This window comes from Eriocheir sinensis, chromosome 9 (assembly GCF_024679095.1).
Source record: "Eriocheir sinensis breed Jianghai 21 chromosome 9, ASM2467909v1, whole genome shotgun sequence".
Lineage (NCBI taxonomy): Eukaryota > Metazoa > Arthropoda > Malacostraca > Decapoda > Varunidae > Eriocheir > Eriocheir sinensis.
Genome location: NC_066517.1, coordinates 16733870 through 16755192, shown reverse-complemented (window position 1 = coordinate 16755192; position 21323 = coordinate 16733870). Strand labels below are relative to the sequence as shown.

Here is a 21323-nt window from a genome sequence, read left to right as displayed (position 1 = left end):
AATAATAAAATACAGAAAAATAAACTAAAAATGAGAGAAATGACTATCTACTAAAAATAAACTACCCAACACACACACACACACACACACACACACTACCATACACCCAGCCACAGCAAATCAAATCGTGTGTGTGTGTGTGTGTGTGTGTACGTGTGTACGTACCTCAAAGCAGACTAGCGTTGTGTGTGTGTGTGTGCGCTTGTGTGTGCGTGTGGAGAGTGAGGAGAAAGGAGATGAAGAAAGAAAGGGAGGGGAAGGGATGAGAGGGAGAGAGGGAAAGCACAGTTGGAGATACGAGGAGGAGGAGGAGGAAGGGAAGAGGGGGAGAGGGGGGACTTACAGGATTGGTCTGGAGGGGATAAAAGAGTGTATGAAGAGGAGGAGGAGGAAGGGAGAAAGAGCGAGCGGTGAAGGAGGAAGAAGAAGAGGAGGAGGAGGAAAGGAGGGCGAGGAGGTTAAAGAAAGAAAAGAATAATTGAAGGTAAAAATAATACGAGCATGAGGTCAGGGACGGGAGGAGGAGGAGGGGGGAGGAGGAGGAGGAGGAGAAGGAAGGTAACTATCACCGGATATGTTTACCTGTCCATGTGTAACCCCCCCTTTCCCCTCCCCTTCCCTTCCCATCCCCCTTCCTTTCTCCTACCCCCTCCCCCTACCCTTCTTTTCCTCCCTCGAGCACATCCTAAATATAATCATAATGTTACCAAGGGAACTCTTTCTCTTTCTCTCTCTCTCTCTCTCTCTCTCTCTCTCTACTTTGCTTTCCTTTCCTTTCCTTCCCTTCCCTTCTCTATTCTTCCTTTCGTCTGCTCTCCTCTCTTCCCTTCTCTTTTTTTTTTTACTTCTCTCTCTCTCTCTCTCTCTCTCACCCGGCTGGATGCAGTGGGCGTCCCGCAGCTCAGGTTCAGTCTCTCGCTGTTTCTGCAACGAAAAAATGAAAACAAGAAACATTAATGAGAAAAAATATTAAATAGAAGAAAGTTATGAGGGAGAAGATGATAAAGGAGAAGAAGGAGGAGGAGGAGGAGGAGCAGAAGAGAAGTTAACGAGGGAGATAACTGATACTCCGTCCTCATCTTCCTCCTCCTCCTCCTCCTCTTCCGCAAGTGTCCCCAGTTACCTGACCTGACTGGACCGCGCTTGATACCTCCCTATACCACTTCAAACCGCCTTACACCGTCCCTGCATCCCCGTACATCCATCCTATACTCTCTACCCCCACTCCACACCCTGACACCCTCCCTACATTCCCGTACACCCATCTTATACTCTCTACCCCCAACCCCACCCCTACAACCCCCTACATCTTCCCTCAACCTCTTACATCCTCTCTATACCTCATCATTTTTCTTTCTACTACAACAGTAACTACTACTACTACTTCAGCTAGAGAATAAACAAGAACAAAAGTAGTAGTAGTAGCAATAGTAATGGTAGTAGTAGTTGTAGTAATGATGATGATAATAATAATAATAGCAATAATAATAACACCTCCATATCATCTCATTAAAATACACCCTAGCGTCAGTGCACAATGTTCAGCCACAATACACAGGCCACCTTAATTAACTAATCAGCCGCACTATCAAGTAATGAGTGACACCGAGCACCTGTGTGTGGCGCTAATTAATAATCCATACAGGTGTGCAGCTACGAGTAAGCCGAAGTTCACGTGAGATAATGAATTCTTTGATACTGGTTACTACTGGTGGTGGTGGTGGTGGTGGACCGGTGCTACTACTACTGTTACTGTTGTCAAGAAAAATAAAAAGGAACAGAAGGAAAGCAAAAATAAATAATGCAAAAAAGAACATATGAAGGGAAGAATAAAAAATGGATGAAAAAAAAAATTGTCACAGAAGATTTACAAGAAAAGGAAAGACTACGACTACTACTACTACTACTACTACTACTACCTCTACTACTACTACCTCTACTACTACTACCTCTACTACTACTACTACTACTTCTACTGCTATTGCTGCTACTACTGCTGGCAAACTGAACGGTGTGTTATCAGTATTGGTAGTTGTTGTTGTTGTTGATATTTGCATGAAGTAAAATTCGACAAAAACAATTTTTTTTACAACTATTACCCTTATGACCACCACCACCGTCATCACCACCACCACCACCAATAACAACCATAACAACCACACACGACTCCTCCAAACTCCACAAGGTCAGTAGCTATCGACCACAACCACCACCATCACCGCCACCCCTTCCCTTCCCTTCCCTTCCTCGTTCTCTCTCCCCTTCCCTTCCTCCATTCCCCTCCCCTTCTCTCTTCCTCCTCCTCTCTTCCCCTTCCCACACCACTCCACCTCTCTAGGAATGAGTCATGCTCTCTCTCTCTCTCTCTCTCTCTCTCTCTCTCTCTCTCTCTGCCAAATAGAATGATCACTTAAAGCTCTCCTCGCCCGTCGATCACTCTCTAAAAAGCGTTTGATAAAGTCCCGCATCATAAATTACTTTACAAATTAAAGCAAATAGGTATTGACGGTCAAGTAAACCAATGGATCGCGAATTGGTTGAGCAACAGACAACAAAGAGTAGTGATTGACGGATTTAACTCAGAGTGGGCGCCTGTCACTAGTGGCGTCCCTCAGGGCTCGGTCCTTGGCCCAGTGCTCTTCATTATTTACATCAACGACGTGGATGTTGGACTCAATAACCGCATTAGTAAATTTGCAGACGACACAAAGATTGGTAACTCGGTTCTCACTGACGAAGACAGGCAAAGCCTCCAAGAGGATTTGCACAAAATTTCAGCTTGGTCGGATAGATGGGAGATGCCCTTTAACGTAGACAAGTGCCAGGTCCTTCAAGTTGGAACGAGGAATAAGAAGTTCGAATACGAAATGCGCGGCGTTAAACTCAAAAGCGTTCAATGCGTCAAAGACTTGGGGTCAAAATCGCGTCAAACCTCAAATTCTCACAGCAATGCATCGATGCAGCAAATAAAGCGAACAGAATGTTGGGCTTCATTAAAAGAAACTTTGTATTCAAGAATAAAGATGTAATACTCGCTCTACAACAGTTTAGTCAGACCCCACTTGGAATATGCGGTACAGTTTTGGTCCCCCCACCATGCAAAGGATATTGCTAAATTAGAAGGTGTTCAGCGTCGGGCAACGAAAATGATCCCTTCCTTGCGCAACAAATCCTACGAAGAAAGGCTTTCTATCCTTAACATGTTCTCTCTTGAGAAACGTCGCCTCCGAGGAAAATTGATCGAATGTTTTAAAATACTTAATGGTTTCACGAATGTAGACAGATCAATATTGTTTATGATCGATGACACTTTGCGCACGAGGAACAATGGCGTAAAACTCAGATGTAGACAAGTAAATTCAGATTGCACCAAATTTTTCTTCACCAACGTTGTAGTGCGAGAATGGAATAAGCTTCCACCATCAGTGGTCCAGTGTAACACGATTGACTCCTTCAAAAATAAGCTCGACCGTCACTTCCTTCAACTTAATATCAACTAGAGTAGAAATGCAACGTTTTGGAGTCTTCTGATTAATGTAAAATCACTTAGGTTTAAGGACAGACCACCAAGTCTGGACCATGGGGTCTGTGTGGTCTGATTTTCTATGTAAATCTATGTAAATCCACACACACGTCAATAAAAAGTAAGCTGAAAGTTCGAGGACACGAAGATCACGAGGACGATGCTGTAGTAGTAGTAGCAGTAGTAGTAGTAGTAGTAGTTGTAGTAATAGTAGTAGTAGTAGTAGTAGTAGTACAAGTAGAAGGTAGATGTGTAATAAAAAGGGAAAAGGGTAATTTGGATGTAGAAAAAAAAGATGAAAGATTTAATGTAGAATAATAAAAAAAAATTAAATAAAAGATGATGAAGATAAATGAACATGAAGGACGAAAGCATTAAAGCAATACGACTTGGAGGACGACGAGGAGGAGGAGGAGGAGGAGGAGGAGGAGGGAATAATAAAACACCAAAAACACACAAACACAGCACAGTAGCAATTCTTTTTTCCTTCTTCCTTTCCTGCTTCTTTTATTCCTTTTATTTTTCTCCTCTTTTCTCTTCTGCTCTCCTCTTTCTCCTTCAGTGAGTGTAACAGATTTTTTCCTCGACCAAACATCGTTAGTTTCGTAATTACTTGTACGATATATATAAAAAAGTTATCATTATTATCTGCACGCAACGTCTCTCTCTCTCTCTCTCTCTCTCTCTCTCTCTCTCTCTCTTCTATAGCATACACTTGAATATCCATCCTCTTCAACTGTGTGTGTGTGTGTGTGTGTGTGTGTGTGTGTGTGTGTCTAGGTTAATGTACACGTGTTTCCGGGCGTGGTGAACATGCTGTGTGTGTGTGTGTGTGACGTAAGTGGTCTGGTCGGTCTTAACGTGGTCAGGTGAAGGTTCTGTTGGTGTTCACGTGCAAGGGGGCTGCAGGGAGGGAGGGAGAGAGACGAGAGGGTGTGCGGGGAACGTGGAGAAGATGATTGGGAACTACGCAATTCGCAATGAGGCAGGTTGCTAGGTAGGCAGGTAGGGAGGTAGGTGGGTATGTAGGTAGGTAGGTGGGTGAGTAAATACAGATAAAGAAAGAAAAGAGAAGAAAGGAAGGAACTAAGAAAAATAAAGATGTGGGACGAAAAAAATAAATAAACAGGGAAAGAATAAATAAATAGGACAAAAAGAATAAGAAAGCATGGAAAATAGGAAAAAAGGGGAAGGTGAAAAGAGATAAATATAGATAAAGAAAGAAAAGAGAAGAAAGGAGGGAACTAAGAAAAGTAGAGATATGGAAAGAAAATAAAAAAAATAAACAGGGAAGAAATAATAAAAAAGAAGAAAGCATGGAAAAGAGGAAAAAAGGGAAAGATAAAAAGAGGGAATAACATAGAAACGAAAAAAAAATGTTAGCTGTTCAATTATCAAAAAGGAAGGGCGGCAGTAATATAGACAAACAAAAGTAACCACATTCATCAACTCAAAACAATACAAACAACAACACCATCAACACACACACAATCACTAATGACATGCTGATGACAACAACAAAGGCTCGTGTGACAGAGGATGTGACCAAGAGAAGAAAAGCTTAGCAACAAGAGAGGAAGGAAAAAAAAAAAAGCAACAAAGGATAAAAAGAATGACGAGACAGACGATAAGACAGACAGAGAGAGAGAGAGAGAGAGAGAGAGAGAGAGAGAGAGAGAGAGAGAGAGAGAGAGAGGGGGGGGTAAACACACGTGACGTCAAAGATAAACACAAACAGACGAAAATAGGTAAACACATCTGCAATTCCTTCATCCTCACAATATTTTTTACCCTCCCTTGTGACTCGCGTATGTGTGTGTGTGTGTGTGTGTTTCCCCGCCAGAACGAGGATGCGGCGTGGAAAACAAGAACAACACGCACTTAGATGATGCAACTTTGGCTCTCACTTTGCCCAGCCACGCGCACATCACCACCACCACCCCATCACCACCATCTCCCTCCCCCTTATCATCGACGCCAATCCCCTCCGACAGACAGTACACAGATAGACTATTGAGGCCCAGCTGCTTTCAGACACACACAGCTCCTCAACCGGTCGGGTCATCTCTCGCGTGTGTTTAGAGAGACATCTTCAAAGTACGTATTAGGTAATGTTTGGGTATTGGATTTGTTATTGTTGTTACTACTACTACTACTACTACTCCTACTACTACTACTACTACTACTACTACTCCTACTACTACTTCCACTACCACCACTACTACTTCTATTACTACTTCTACTCTTATTACTACTACTACTACTGCTACTACATCACTTTTACGTCGAATGGTTTGGTCTTGTTTTCTTTTAAGATTGTAATACTAATGAACGCTTTTTTTCAATAATTTTCAAAGCGCGATATCGCCTCATTTTCAGTCTATTCGCCGTGCACGCCACAGTTAACAATTCAATAAGCGTGCTCTTTAACATTTTTTTCCCCGCAACTAACTAACTAACGAGCATTTATCCGCAATTAGGTTAAAATGTGGAATGTATTTTCGAATCAGACTGTTTCTCTTGTTGACATTCATAAGGATAGAGCGGCTGACATTGACGTTATTTCTTGATGTATAAATAAAACCCACACTGGCAGACGATAGAGTTATATTGGTTAAAAATACAACTCAATCGTCTGCTAGTGTGGGTTTACTATGACATCGATAAGTTTAAGGCTTAACCCGGAAGCAGCGACGGGCCAGATTTGTGGCTTTACCGTGTACCAGCGATGGGCCAAATTTGTGGCTTTACCGTGTACCAGCGATGGGCCAAATTTGTGGCTTTACCGTGTACCAGCGACGGGCCAAATTTGTGGCTTTACCGTGTACCAGCGATGGGCCAAATTTGTGGCTTTACCGTGTACCAGCGACGGGCCAAATTTGTGGCTTTACCGTGTACCAGCGACGGGCCAAATTTGTGGCTTTACCGTGTACCAGCGATGGGCCAAATTTGTGGCTTTACCGTGTACCAGCGACGGGCCAAATTTCTGCCACGATGTAAACCTCCCAAGATAGATGATGCATAAACTGATCACAAATGCGTTGATATGTAATTATGAAATGGTTTGCGTGAGTGATGATTCTTTCTCATTATTTTGCCGAGAGGGGCCTAACCTCACCTAACCTAACCTAAGAAACATGACCCCGCAGCTACCGGGTTAACAGTCATTTCCTCCTGCCTACGACTTGACCTCTTTCAAGAAGTGTATCAAGGCACCTCTCCATCCGAAATTGATCTTTCTTTCGGACACTCTATACTTACCATTGTATGAGAGCTACAGTTGGCGGGCTATTTTTTTTTTTTTTACATCTTTTTGTTGCCCTCGAGTTGCTGTCTGTGCTGTAAAAAAAAAAAAAAAAAAAAAAAAAGCAAGCAAGCAAGTCAGCACCCGCCTGTCAACTCATTAGGTATTGATTTTACCCCCCCCCCCCCATCCCTCTTTATTCTTGCTCTACTGTCACTCATTTCCCATTAGGTCTACTCATCGAGGGGACTCCGTGTAGGTCTGTGGTCCATATTCTCAAACGCACCGGGCTCCCCTTACGACTATTTCCCAGGCCCACACGTGTCAAATCAGTGTTACCAGTAAAAAAATAAATAAATAAATAAATAAAAGCCCCTTCCTTTGAGTTGGTAATACTGCCGAGCGTGTATGGGTATGTAAAGGCCTAGGCTGTAAGATAAGATTAACCGGGATTTCATGGTTTTATTCTCCCCGTTCAAGGTGCGGAAGTCGGGTAAAACTATCACTTGCATCCGAAAACAATCCATAAAAAAAAGCATCTTCTACGTGAGGCTTTTCAAACAGGCGAAGTGGGGCGCCGATGAGTTTCAAAATACGAACTTGAATGGGTTTTTTTCCCCTTTGATGCCCTTTAATGGATCTCAATAATAACGATGATGATGATGATGATCCTTATACGGCTACAGTAAACCCTCGCTTTAACGACCCAGTTGGGGGGAAGGGCCATATCAGAAAATCCGTTATATCCAATGGATCCGAATTTAGATATATAACAAACTTTGTACCTTATAAAAGCTTAAAGTTCGCTATTTCCGACCATTTCCGTATATAACAAAGCTTGCTCGTTACATCAGATGAAAGTTTTACCTCTAGTTATATATATATATAAAAAAAAAAAAAAAAAAAAAAAAAAAAAAAAAAAAAAAAAAACAACTACAGAAATGAAGGGATATTACAACAATTATTATTACACACTGAACGCTGTGTTACGCTGATGGACCACCGAACATAACACCTTTATTACCAAACTTGTTTAGTAAATACGCGAACATATCGGAAAGGCTAAAAAGTTCGTTTAAGGCGAAATTCGTTATATCGAAATCCGTAGAAGCGAGGGTTAAGGCCTACTGTGTTACTTATTCTCCTTCTCATCCTTTTACTACAACCACTACCACGCCCACCCCTTCCACCCCCACTACCCGCCTTCCACCACTACAACCCTCCACCGGCAGTCCTTGCCTCCACCCGCCTTCCCTTCACCCGTCACCCGCCAGCCTCGCCCACCGCCTAAACTCGGTTGACGCAACACAAACCTGAAATTGCCTGGCCTTTTCCAACACTGGCCTACATCATCACGGGCTGACAATGGCCTACTTTCAGCCTAGGCCTATACACACCCATGCACGTTCGGCAGTGTTACCAACTCAAAGGAAGGGGACAAGGTTGTGTTTTTGACTGGTAACACTGATTTGACACATATACGGCAAAAAAGACACACACACACACACACACACGGGTTCTGTAGTACGCACACAGCTAAAAATAAAAAATAAAAACATGCACTGGACTTAGATAATTATGTACAGAGCAAATCTAACACACACACACACACACACACACACACACACACACACACACACACACACACACACACACAGCAAACTGTCAATGTACAGGTTGAAGGTTACGAAGGAGGAGGAGGAGGAGGAGGAGAAGGAGTGTAGGAGGGGGAAGAGGAGGAGGAGGGAGAATGTTACCTCAAGGATTTCTGTCTCATTGTGTAGCTTAGGATTTGGCGGGAAGAAGAGGAGGAATAATATAGTAAAGGAAAGGAAGAAGAGGAAGTGGAGGAGAAGGTGAAGGGGAGGAGGATAAAAAGGAGGAGGAATCAGACAAACCCAGACTAATGAAATGATAAATGGATCAAATATAAACGTGAAATAAAACAAAACAAAAAAAATACAGGCTGAAGAATTCAAGATATCATTAAACAAGCACCAAAAAAGCCTAAAGCCTTAAATGGCATCACAATGACAAATTAAATGACAGGTAAAGGTGGATAAGCAAACAAAATTATTATTCAAGACATACAAAAACAGCAAATAGACATGAATAGACAGGAACCTTAGACAGAGATGCCGAAAGAGACAGATAGTAATACATAGATAGGAGACAGACAGAGAAAAAGATACATAGACAGAAAGAGATAAATTTCAACATCAAAACAACAAACAGAAAGTGACAGGTGAAAAGAAACACAAACAGGGAGACAAACAGAAACACCAAACGCACAGGTAAATCCATCCAACAGGTAATTCTAGACCCAGACAGATATAGAGGTATGTTAAGACAGACAGACGTATGGGGCAGACAGATAGACAGACAGACTAATAATAACTTTGAATGACAAATAACGGGACACAAGGATATACTGAAGAGTGACTGAGCGATATATCATGGGTTAAGGGTAAGAGAGAGAGAGAGAGAGAGAGAGGTTTAATTTTCTCTCTAATCTCACAAAATATTTACTCTCTCTCTCTCTCTCTCTCTCTCTCTCTCCAATATTATGCAAAAATAAGCAAAACACACACACGTCACAAGCACACCCACTCACGTCACACATACATAAACCTCGAATTTAAGTAAATAAACAAGAAAATAACGCGCACACACACACACACACACACACACACGTCGAATTTAAGTAAACAAACAACAAGGCGATCTGTCTCTCTCTCTCTCTCTCACACACACACACACACACACACACAGACACGTCGAATTTAAGTAAACAAACAACAAGGCGATCTCACACACACACACACACACACACACACACACATGTACTACGTCGCAAAATTGTTCATTCTCCCCAAGATCAACTTCTCCCCCAAACACCATCTCCCCTCCCTTCCCCCTCCCTCCGCTCCCCTCTTCCTCCCTCCTTCTACTTCTCTTCCCCCTCTTTTGTTTCTTATTTTGTTAGCCGTAAAACGAACTTACAAACGAATGAAACTCCTTTTTATTGTCCCTGCCTTTCTTCTTCCTTCTTCCAGTCATCCTTTGTCTCTCTTTTTCTTTCCATTTCCCTTTTTTTTGTCTCTTTTCTCATCTCTTTACCATTATTTCTATCTGTATGTCCATAATTATACCTCTGTCTTTTCATTCTTTTCTTCTCCCTTTTCTTTCTGTCTGTCTATCTTAATGTCTGTCTTTGTCATCCCTTCCATCTCCTAACCATTCTTTGTCTGTCTACCTCTCTGTCTCTTCCTCCATTCTCCCATCTCCTAACCACTCTTTCTTTGTCTGTTTTTTTCCTTCCATTCTTCTCCCATCTTTTAACTTTTAACTCTTTTTCCTGTCTATCTGTCTACCTCTGTCTTTTCCCTTCCTTCCTCCTCTATCCTAACCCTTCTTCCTGTCCGGTCTGACTGTCTACCTCTTCTCCTGTCTGGGGTTTTTTTCCACTTATCCCATCTATTTTTGTTTTGTTTGTCTTTCTATCTGTCTGTCATTTTCTTCCCATTCTTCTCTCATCTCCTAACTCCTCCTTCTGTCTATGTCTTCCTCTCTGTCTGTTTTGTTCCTCCCCATAACGTCTTAACCTCGTCACCTTGCTTCCCCCTTCTTCTCCTCCCCAGCTCGTCCTTCTTCCCCCGTTCACCACGTCCAGTTTTTGCTCCCCTGTCCCCCCATCCCCCATCAAAGCGGGAGTATATAAAGGGGTTCCCAAGCGACTACCTTTTTCGATTCACCTGGCAGCGGACGGCACACACATACCTGTCCACACCTGCTCCAGAGTCCACACCTGGTATACCTCTGTCTACCTGGTTACCTGTCTACCTTTTCACCTGCTCTTTAGTCAACCTGTTCTCACCTTTTTCTCTGTGTCTATTTACCTACTCCTCTTTTTTACCTGTTTTCTCTCAAATTTTCTTCGTTCCTGCTCCTTAATCAATCTATTTCCACCTTATTCTGTTTATCTGTTTTTTCTCTTACTTTCTTCATCTATTCTCCATCTATTCCATTTACTTTACCTGTGTTTTCTCTTTTACTTTCTCCATATTCTCTCCTCCTCCTCTTCCTCCCCCTGTCTATATGCTTCTCTCCCCCACCTCCCCCCTCTTCTCTCCCTCCCTCCCTCCACCCCCGCCACCCATCCACAATCTTCCACTCTCCACCCTCCCTCCAAGTGGACTCCTCCCCAAAAGCACAGGTGAGGTACGTATTCCAGGTGTTAATTACGTCACAGGTATTAATTCCACCTTAGCCTTTCCTTACAGATGTTTCGAGGAGGAGGAGGAGGAGGAGGAGGAGGAGGAGGAGGAGGAGGGAGAGATAGAGGAAGAAAAATGGGAGGAGGAAGAGTTGAAAAGGTGGTAGTCTTCCTCTCCCTCCTCCTCCTCCTCTTCTTCCACCTCCTCCTCTTCATCATAAGGTCACCTCCCTCCTCCTCACCCCCCCCTCTCAGCAGCCCCGCCCAGTCAGACATGTACACCTTTCACTGACGTACATAAGACAACGGATCGCACCACCAAACCCGCCCGCTGCGCACACGAAAAAACGCACACAAATTTGGCATTGACGCACACGCAATATCTCGCTTTTGAAAATTTACGCACATAGCGAAAAGAAAAAAACGCTTACCTACGATTTTACGCACATACGGAGACGCACATTTCGATTTGGCGTGTACGTGAAAATTTCGCACACATGAAATTACGCACATAGGAGAATCGACCCACAGAAAAGTACACATAGGATATTTTCTACGTACATGACATTCGCACATCGGGAGAAACGCACACGAAAAAATACGCACATAGGTGTAATTACGAAAAGTACACACGGCAAATTTACGCACATTTATACGCACACGACGCCAAATCATATATTATGCGCACGCAACAATTCTACGTACACACACATCCTTTTCCCCCATGTAATTTGGTACACATGGCCCCGGCACGCGATACGCACATAACCGTACACAGGGTGGTATTTAGACGTTATTTACGCACACATGTAGGAGTTTTGTTCATATGGACCCTCTTGTGTGCGTATGTATGTGTGTGTATGTATGTACTATGTATATATGCAAGTTCCGTACATAAGGAACTATAGGCTACACACACACACACACAAGTTCCGTACATAAGGGACTATACGCACACAAAAACCTACACATAGACCATACAAGGTTACGCACACAGGAAACAGGTATACACACACGCACATAAAAACGCACACTCCGCCATACACAAGGTTATGCAACACAATATTTCCGTATATAGAGAGGTATTCACACGTCCAAGGTACACACAGCTCCGTATCCAATAAGAACACACACACACACACACAAATTTCTGCCTACACAAGCTCCAGATAGTCTGAGAGAGAGAGTGAGAGAGAGAGGAGGGGGGGGGGGGGATAGATTGAATTTTATATTGCTGTAAGAGGGTGAGGAAGAGAAAAACGAAGAGGAAGAATAGATGGAGGAGGAGGAAGAGGAAGGAGACATGAAAGAGGAGTAGGAAGAGGACAGGAGGAAGAGAGGATAGAAAGACGAGGAGGAAAGGGAAAGGCAGGCAATTGAAATGGAAGGGAGGAGGAGGAGGAGGAGGAGGGAGGGAGGAAGGGAGAAGAGGAGGAGGAGGAGGAATATATGAAAGCGAGGTGGCAGGAAAGCTGGGGAGGAAATATTTGCCAGAGAGAGAGAGAGAGAGAGAGAGAGAGAGAGAGACCCATAAATACACAACGATTAGAGTCGACCTTAACCTTCAGAGAGAAAGAGGGAGAAAAAAAAATTCAACTACACACGCACGCACACACACACACACACACCTGAAGCGAACATCAAATCATAAGTAATCTAAACAGAATCTCTCTCTCTCTCTCTCTCTCTCTCTCTCTCTCTCACTGAAAAGGTTGGTTCTTCTCTAAATATATCTTAACGAAATGTCAGAACCGCCTCGGGTGTGTCTATTTTAGAGAGAGAGAGAGAGAGAGAGAGAGAGAGAGAGAGAGGGTATTAAAACTTTAGCACGGAAGCGAAAGAATTTGTAAAAAGTGAGACCGTTTATTATGTTATTGTTGCTGTTAGTTTGCTCTCTCTCTCTCTCTCTCTCTCTCTCTCTCTCTCTCTTCGCGCCCTGATATCCTTGATAGCGAGTGCAGTGACCCCTGAAGAGAGAGAGAGAGAGAGAGAGAGAGAGAGAGAGAGAGAGAGAGAGAGAGAGAGAGAGAATTCAATAGTGTGCCCCTGACGTCACAACCACAACCACCACCACCATCACCCCCTCCCCTTATTACACACACACACACACACACACACACACACACACAGGAAAACTACAATCATAAATAAAATATAACCGACTTCAGACCTTGAGCTGCAGAAGAAAATTAAGCATCAGAGAGATAAAGGAAGCAAATCATGAACCAAGGACAGACAGACAATTAGGATTCAATCAGCAGTCTCATGGGAAGGAAGGAAGGAAGGCAGGCACGAAGGAAGGAAGGATAGGAGGGAAAAAAAGAAAGAAAAAGCTAAAAAATAATGAAGTAATTTTTTTTTAACCAAGGGGAAACAAGGGGAAAATATCATTGCTGTTATGAAAACTTTCTCCTCCATTAGATCAGATAGTTAACAATTCTTATCTCACTGGTAGCGGCAAAAGTAGTCTAGTTAAAAGGAAGGATAGTAGGAAAAAAAAGAAGATAGTTAATTCTTATCTCACTGGTAGCGGCAAAAGTAGTCTAGTTAAAAGGAAGGATAGGAGGGAAAAAAAGAAGATAGTTAATTCTAATCTCACTGGTAGCGGCAAAAGTAGTCTAGATAAAAGGAAGGATAGTAGGAAAAAAAAGAAGAAAGATAGTTAACAATTCTTATCTCACTGGTAGCGGCAAAAGTAGTCTAGATAAAAGGAAGGATAGGAGGAAAAAAAGAAGATTGTTAATTCTTATCTCACTGGTAGCGGCAAAAGTAGTCTAGTTAAAAGGAAGGATAGTAGGGAAAAAAAGATACAATTTATCTTATCTCACTGGGCAAAAAAAAGTCTCTAGATAAAGGAAGGATAGTAGGGAAAAAAAAAGGAAGAAAGATCAAAATAATGGTGAAAGACATTTTTTAACCAACTGGAAACAAATAATATTGCTATCATGAACTCTTTCTCTCCTCCATTAGATCAGATGGTTAACAATTCTTATCTCACTGGTATCGCAAATAGTAGTAACGATAAAAGGAGAGAGGTGCAATAGTAACAGTAATAGTAGTGGTTGTAGTTGCAAGTGTTACTAATCTTCACTCATTCAAACACAACATCCTTCACTGATAAGAGGCAATGGTAGCAGTAACATAAGCAGGAGAATGAGCAGAAGGAGAATGAGTCATATCAATAGTAGTAGTAGTAGTAGTAGTAGCATTAGTAGTATTTTTTTTTGTCCCCCATTCATTCAGTTCAACACACTTTCTCTTCTCCACTGACAACCGAAGACAGAAATGATAGCAGTAATAGTAGTAGTAGTAATAGTAGAAGTAGCATTAGTAGTAGTAATTTTCTTTGTCCACCATTCATCCAGTTCAACACAATTTCTCTTCTTCATTGACAACCGAAGACAGAAATAATAGCAGTAATAGTAATAGTAGTAGTAGTAGTAGTAGTAGTAGTAGTAGTAGTAGACAGTATTAATTAATATTCCCTTTAATCACCATTCATTCATTCAGTAAACACAAGAGCTCTCCCTCACTCAGTACCGGCAGCAGTAGTAGTAGTAGTAGTAGTAGCAGCAGCAGAAGCAAGGGGTGGGGTAGATATAACGGTAGTAGCAGCAGCAGTAGGAGTAGTAGTAGTAGCAGGAGGTGGAGGCCGGAGGTGGTGGTGGTGGTGGCGGGGAGGAAGGCACAGGTAAAGTCTATGGACTCTCACCAACACACTTCACCACACTGACACATCACAGTCAGACACACCGGCGCCCGCACTCACCCCCCCCTTACTCCTTCCCTTATCTCCACCTCCTCGTCCACTCCCTCCTCTCTTCTTCTTCCTCCACATCTTTCCTCTTCCATCTCCTCCACCTCCTCGCCACTTTGTCAACTTTCCCATGTCACCAAATTTTCAAACCGTATATTTCACTGTTACCAATGCATTAAAACATGAAAATTCAGGTGTTTGAGATGAGAAAACGAGGAAATACAACTGCTGGCAACTCAACTATCCCTCTTCCCCCCTCCCCCCGCCTATCCTTCTCCCTCTCCTTCCTTCCTCATCGTTTTCCTCCTCTTCCTCTTTCTATTCCTCTACTTCTCCATCAAGGTTAGTTTCACGAGGGCTTCAATATCAAAAATGCAGGTATTGACAAAATAAACACCGATATATAACAGTACCCGGCAACTCTCTCCCTATTGCATCACACCCTCGCCCCCCCTCCTTCCTCTTCCTTCTCCGCCATTGGTTCGCTTCCCAGGTGCATGTGCATGATAATCCGTCTTTTGGTGGAGCTAACGTACGATATTATGCATTGAAAAGGTGAGGATGAGCCATTGAAGGATATGGGATGTGACAGGAGTGCAATAAAATAAGATTACTGTTAATATTGAGCGCTGTCTGCAAGTTATATTTCCGTCCGTGGCTTAGAAAAATAGATAAATACATAAATAAATAACAAATCAACGCAAACACTATATATATGTCCCTTATGTCTGCTTCCCTGACTAAATCAAGGCCTTTATTTTTTAGCACTTATCCCCTACCATTGTATCTTTTTAGTTTCCTGGTGCTACTTCCACATGTATCCTTAGTTGTACAATCACACTCTGTACTGCCTGGGGGTTGGGATGGCATGGTCCTCCCTCCTCCTTTGTTGTTTACTTGCAAAATTAAACTATCAATCAATCAATCATAAATAATATAAATCAACCCATACATTATATATTTTGCAACAGTGATATGAGGCTTGAGTTAATGGGTATGGGGAGCAAATGAAAGTTAAGAATAAGGGTACTACTAATATATTTTCGGCCGTGGGAAAAAAAGATAAATGAATATATAAATAACAACCGACTCGTACACTATATTTTGCAACAAGGACATGAGGCTTTGATTAATGGATATGGGGAGTAAAGGAACATAAAACTAAGGGTAATGTTAATATATGTCTCTATGGCTAAAAACGAGAGAAAAAGCGCGTACGGTACACTATACATTCTGCTGACAATATTATGAGCCTTTGAATGAATACTGATTGTAACATAAGTGCCAAAAATAAGGGTAGTAGTAGCAGTAGTAGTAGTAGTAGAAGTAATAGTGGCAGTAGTAGTAGTAGTAGTAGTAGTAGTAGTAGTAGTAGTAATAGCAGTAGTGGTAACAGTAGTAGTAGTAGCAGTAGTAGTAGAAGTAATAGTGGCAGTAGTAGTAGTAGTAGTAGTAGCAGTAGTGGTAACAGTAGTAGTAGTAGCAGAAGGAGAACAATATTTTCATCTGTTGCTAAATAAATGAGTAAATAAACACCAGCGCTTACACTATATTTCGCAAGACTAAGATGAATGAGCCTGTTGAGTAATGAATCCGGGTTGCAACAGAAGTGCTAAAATTAAGGGGTAGCCAACTACTAATACTGATCCCTGTTGTCAAGACATATTTTCGTCTCCATGGCTAAAAAGAAAACGCGTCCGCTATATTTTACAACAAAGATAATATAATGAACCTTCAAATGGATATAAAACGTAAAAAGTAAAAATATGGGTGCAACTAAAAATACTGACCATTCCTGTCAAGTTTATATTTTCACCAGCATTGCTAAGAAACCCGTAGACTAGATATTTTGCAACCAGGATGATATGAACGTTTAATTGTAACGCTGAGATGGTTAATACTGATCACCATTTTCAAGTTATGTTTCACCAGTATTGCTAAAAAAACCGTAGAACATCTATTTTGCAACAATGATAGTATGCACTTTTTTTATAACGCTGAAAGGGTTAGTACTGCTCACCGTTTTCTAGTTATACTCCCTTACGTATGACTATGAAAAACACATAAGCAGAACAAAGTGTAATATGCAACAAGGACCTCTCAGTATACTTTCTTCTTAGTGGAAATTCCCGTGCGCAATCACAATCAATGAAACCGCGAATAATATAACGATTATCACCGATATCTTCAACCACTCGCGCACAAAGACACCTAATCGCAAATAATAGCAACATCAAAATCGCCCTTCGCCATTCCCGTCGTGCACGCCTGGATACAGAAACTAATAAGGGTACGGTGTGGATTGGAAGCGCAGGAAATGGCGGTGGGTGAAGCTGTCCTGCCGCCACCTTGACCAGCCCATGAATGTTTCGCAACCCGTCACGAGGGAGGCGCGAGTGGTATTATTAATAGCGGACTAGATGTTGTCCTCAGCATCCTTGTCAGTCATAACTAGGCCAATAATGCAAGGTAATGTAGAGCATTACTGATGATGACGGTGATAGCAATAGTGATGGCAGTGGTGGTGATAGTTGTAGTAGTAGAAATAGTAGTTAGCTAACAGAGTTGGGGCTAATGACCTCCAAGCTATGGAGCCCTCCATGATTATGTGTCGGGAAAATAAACGTGGGTGGAGGTATCATTTATGTAATAGTAGTAGTAGTAGTAGTAAGAGTAGTAGTAGTAGTCGTATAAGTAATATTAGTAGTAGAATTAATAGTAGTAGTAGTAGTAGAAGTAGTAGTAGTAATAGTAGTGGTAGTAGTTGTAAGATTAGTAGTAGTAGCAGCAGCAGTAGTAGTAGTAGTAGTAGTAGTAGAAATAATAGTGACAGTAGTAGTAGTAGTAGTAGCAGTAGTACAAGTGGTAGTAGTAATAGCAGTAGTGGTAACAGTAGTAGTGGTAACAGTAGTAGTGGTAACGGTAGTAGTAGTAGTAGCAGTAGAAGGAGGAGGAGGAGAACAATAGTAACAACAGCAGAAGTGACAACATCAATTATAATAATAATAATAATAATATATCATTATTATAATAATAGGACAGAGAATAAATAATAACAATCAAAATTATAATCATAGTAATAATGATAATAATAATAATAAGAGAAAAGGTTGAAAACAATAAAACAATAACAACGAAAACCACAAAAAACAAAAAGAAACAACTCACCATGCATCCACGACACAAGCAATGGCGAAGACTACAATCAACACTTTATCTAACCCAAAACTACCACAACAGCACCAACCACACAAAACAGTAACAGCACACAAACACAGGTCAATGAACAATGCGTATGAGCCAAAGTCAGTCTCCCATACGCACACAACCCCCGCCGGATATACCTTCACCACAACTAACGCATCCCCGCCACTCTGGTCTCCTTTAATCTCTCCTTTTAGTAGGACAGCAACAACCCACATCCTCTCACGCTTGGAGGGGAGATAATAGCTTAGCCTTAGAACGTGGGGCGCCAAGGAGAGATAACTAGGTGGGACTGGTAAAGCCGCCCACCAAATGATACTAGTTATGTTTTGTGTAATTCTTATCTCTTGTTTTTGTGGGTATTACTGCCATGAGATAATTTTTTTTGTTTTGTTATTATCATCTGCTGTTTTTTTGTGTGCATTGTTACTAATCTATCTACATGAGAGTGACTATACTTATACTTCCTACCAGAGAACAAAAATTATTACTCATATAAGAGGTAGAAACCAAACATTGCTAAATCATGAGAAGAATTCATATTAGTCATTTTCTTCTTTTTATTATTCTTATTATTATCATTATCATTATTAGTAGGTACTATTATCAATCACCATACAATAGGTAGAGACAGGAAAACAAATACTATAAGCTCCAAAAACTTGTAACTCAACACACCTAAGATGCACAGAGAAAAAATAAAAATCAAAGGAAAAAAAGAGATAAAGTAAAACATCATTAAAATAAATAAGGCATGTTAAAAGCTGTCATATATTTTTCTTTCAAGCCTTTACTTCTGTCATATATTTCTTCATGTAGTACCTATCTTATTCACTGGCTCAGATCATTACATACATGGGTTTGGCAATAGACAAAATGAGAAGTAACTGAAATGAGACCGTTACTAGCATATTGAGGAGATAGAAAATTTATACATACCACTATATGTAAAGTACTGTATATATTAATCTTTAAGCTCTTCTATCCCCCATTCTTTTTTTGTATCCATACCTACCTATCTCTTCTATCTCTCCTTCATTTGCTTAAACCTACCTACCCATCTGTTCCGTCTCTCATTTGTGTATACACGCATACCTACCTACGGTACCTATCTGTTCCACCTCTCATTCATTTGTGTATACCTACCTACCAAGCTCTTCCATTTACCGCTCACTTGTGTATGCCTATCCATCTATCTCTTCAATTTCACATCTATACCTACCTTCCTGTCTTGTGTATACCTACCTACCTACCTGTCATAATGACAGCAGTGAACTTGGAATTCAAGAGAAGTAGGATCTGAAAGTCCATATTGGGTAACTCTGGAGAATCACTCCGTGCCTCCAAGAGACAATATCTCACCTACATATTACATTTAAGGAACAAAACACATGTACTAAAGTATAATATGAAGCCATAACTTTCTAAAAGCAATCAAAAGGACATTTTAATTGCTCATACCTTTTGTGTTGGATAGAAAGTTTTCCATGCTGAATGGTATCTGTTAAATAGTTATCAAATCACCTAGTTGAAATTATATTTAACCTATCGTCATAAAAGAATGATGTCAAGTCCAAGACTCTGTACTGTCAAACACTATTACACCTAAATTTATTTACATAATTTGAATTCCACCTACAGTATTGCAGAAGATTACTTAGTTTCAACTGAAGAACATCAGTGCAATGTGTACTTTTACCTCACAGTTTCACTGGTCTGGACAGCCCTCCCCACAACCAGGTGGTGTAAGGGTATTTTTCCAGAAGCTGGCTCATCTCACTACAAAAGACGCTTTTGCTCTATATAAAACACTGTGTACGAACAACGCACTGCTTTATTGCTTTGCCATCACAAATTACTCGTTTTTTGAGATATGAACAACTTTATAAGCAACGGTGTGCTACTAGTTTATGGTGATTGGTTACTATCCTTAGTGGTGATAGGTTACTTCACTCTCGGTTAGGTTTTAGTGAGGTTCTGTTAGTTTAAAAGAAGTGAAGTAGTAACACTTGGGTTCAGTATGCAGTGGCCTTTCTGCCACATTGATTTGTGTGTGATTCTGGAGTTTTACCGGTAATTATTTTCCTAAGGGTAAATGATGGAGGAGTAAAGTGATTTTCCAGAACTGCCTCCTATTTACAGTGAGAGCTCTTTTGTTGCTTGTAGTATCTCATTATGCCTTTTTGTTGCTCCTAGTATGTTAGAAAACCAGTCATGCTGAACCAAAGATGCTTATTTTGCAACTATGGGGATATTACTGCACAGATAAAAATACTCTCATCCTGATTGTAGCTTGGACCCAACAAACAATAAAGTCTCACTTGTGAGGCTCTACGCCGCTAACCTAACCTATCGCCGCTTTGTTAGTAAGCCACCGCCTTCCCATGTGCTGGATAAAGAGTGCAGGAAGTATTGCATATTGAGTCGCCCTGCTGCCCCGTCGTTACTTCTAGCCTTAGCCCATTTGAAGTCTCATAGAAGTTGCTGGGTGATCTTAACGGCTACCAAGGAAAGAGTGAGCAGTGTCCATATGATGACTGTGACAAGGAAACATTAGAACATTTTCTTTTAGAATGTACAGGTTATGAAGATATCAGAAACAAATTTAACATACAATTAATTTCTCACAACACAAATAAATAATAGCAGAATCACTCCTTTTTGGTGAACAAAGAATCAAAGATATACAAGAAAGAAAAGAATATATTAAAACTATCTGGAAAGCGAGACGCAGAAAAACACATGAACTGCAGCACAACAAAAGAAACAGCCTTGTGGGACCCGATGCCAAGGCTTATGCCTACTACTGAAGTGAACTGAACGACAGATTTACGCGACCTCTACACCATGGGCGGCAAGAATCACCCACGAAAACCCGGTGAAGCTTCTCCGTGGCCTTGGGAACAATGTATAGGATCCCTTGTCTGGCAGGTGCCCGCCACGCCGCCACTCCTCCTCGGCTCCCAACTCCCCTTCGTCCCTCTTATTGTACACCCTCATTACCCTCCGTACCTTCCCTCACCTTTCCCAACCATAACACAGGGAGAAGCACACACACGAGTCAAGGAAACGCAATAATAAGGGCCGCCTCGGTACTCACTTGACGCGGTGCATCCTCCTCGGCTTTTGAACGGCTCGGCGGGTTTGTTGACCTTGGCCGATGGTTCTTTTTCCAACTGCCACACCGATTATACCCTTCCCGGTGAATACGGCACCACACTTGTATGTTTTATTTTACTAGTTTGATTTATGAAAGAATTACTAGTGTGCATGTAGTCTAATATAGTTCAAAATCCCCTTCTTTAGGTTCACCGTGGATTGCGTCATCGGAAAAGGCCATCCCCTCCAACGGTGCCAGATTGTCGTACTCAGCTTTCTA

General features: G+C 41.5%; 1 protein-coding gene across 4 annotated transcripts in view; it reads right to left on the bottom strand.

Annotated features, from left to right (window-relative positions):
• LOC126996027 (uncharacterized) overlaps nucleotides 1–21133 on the bottom strand; it is a 53643-nt gene extending 32510 nt beyond the window's left edge. For 2 of the 4 annotated variants that reach the window (XM_050856018.1, XM_050856020.1), the window contains exons 1-2: nucleotides 21045–21133; nucleotides 873–924 (exon numbers count right to left, since the gene is read on the bottom strand). In XM_050856018.1, the coding sequence (XP_050711975.1) occupies nucleotides 873–924; nucleotides 21045–21058 (66 nt within the window). In that variant the 5' untranslated portion in view covers nucleotides 21059–21133. Of the gene's footprint in view, nucleotides 1–165; nucleotides 250–872; nucleotides 925–14523; nucleotides 14674–21044 lie in introns of those variants that run through there. The other 2 variants (XM_050856019.1, XM_050856021.1) reach the window with 2 other exon arrangements.
• Between the last annotated feature and the right edge of the window lie 190 nt (nucleotides 21134–21323).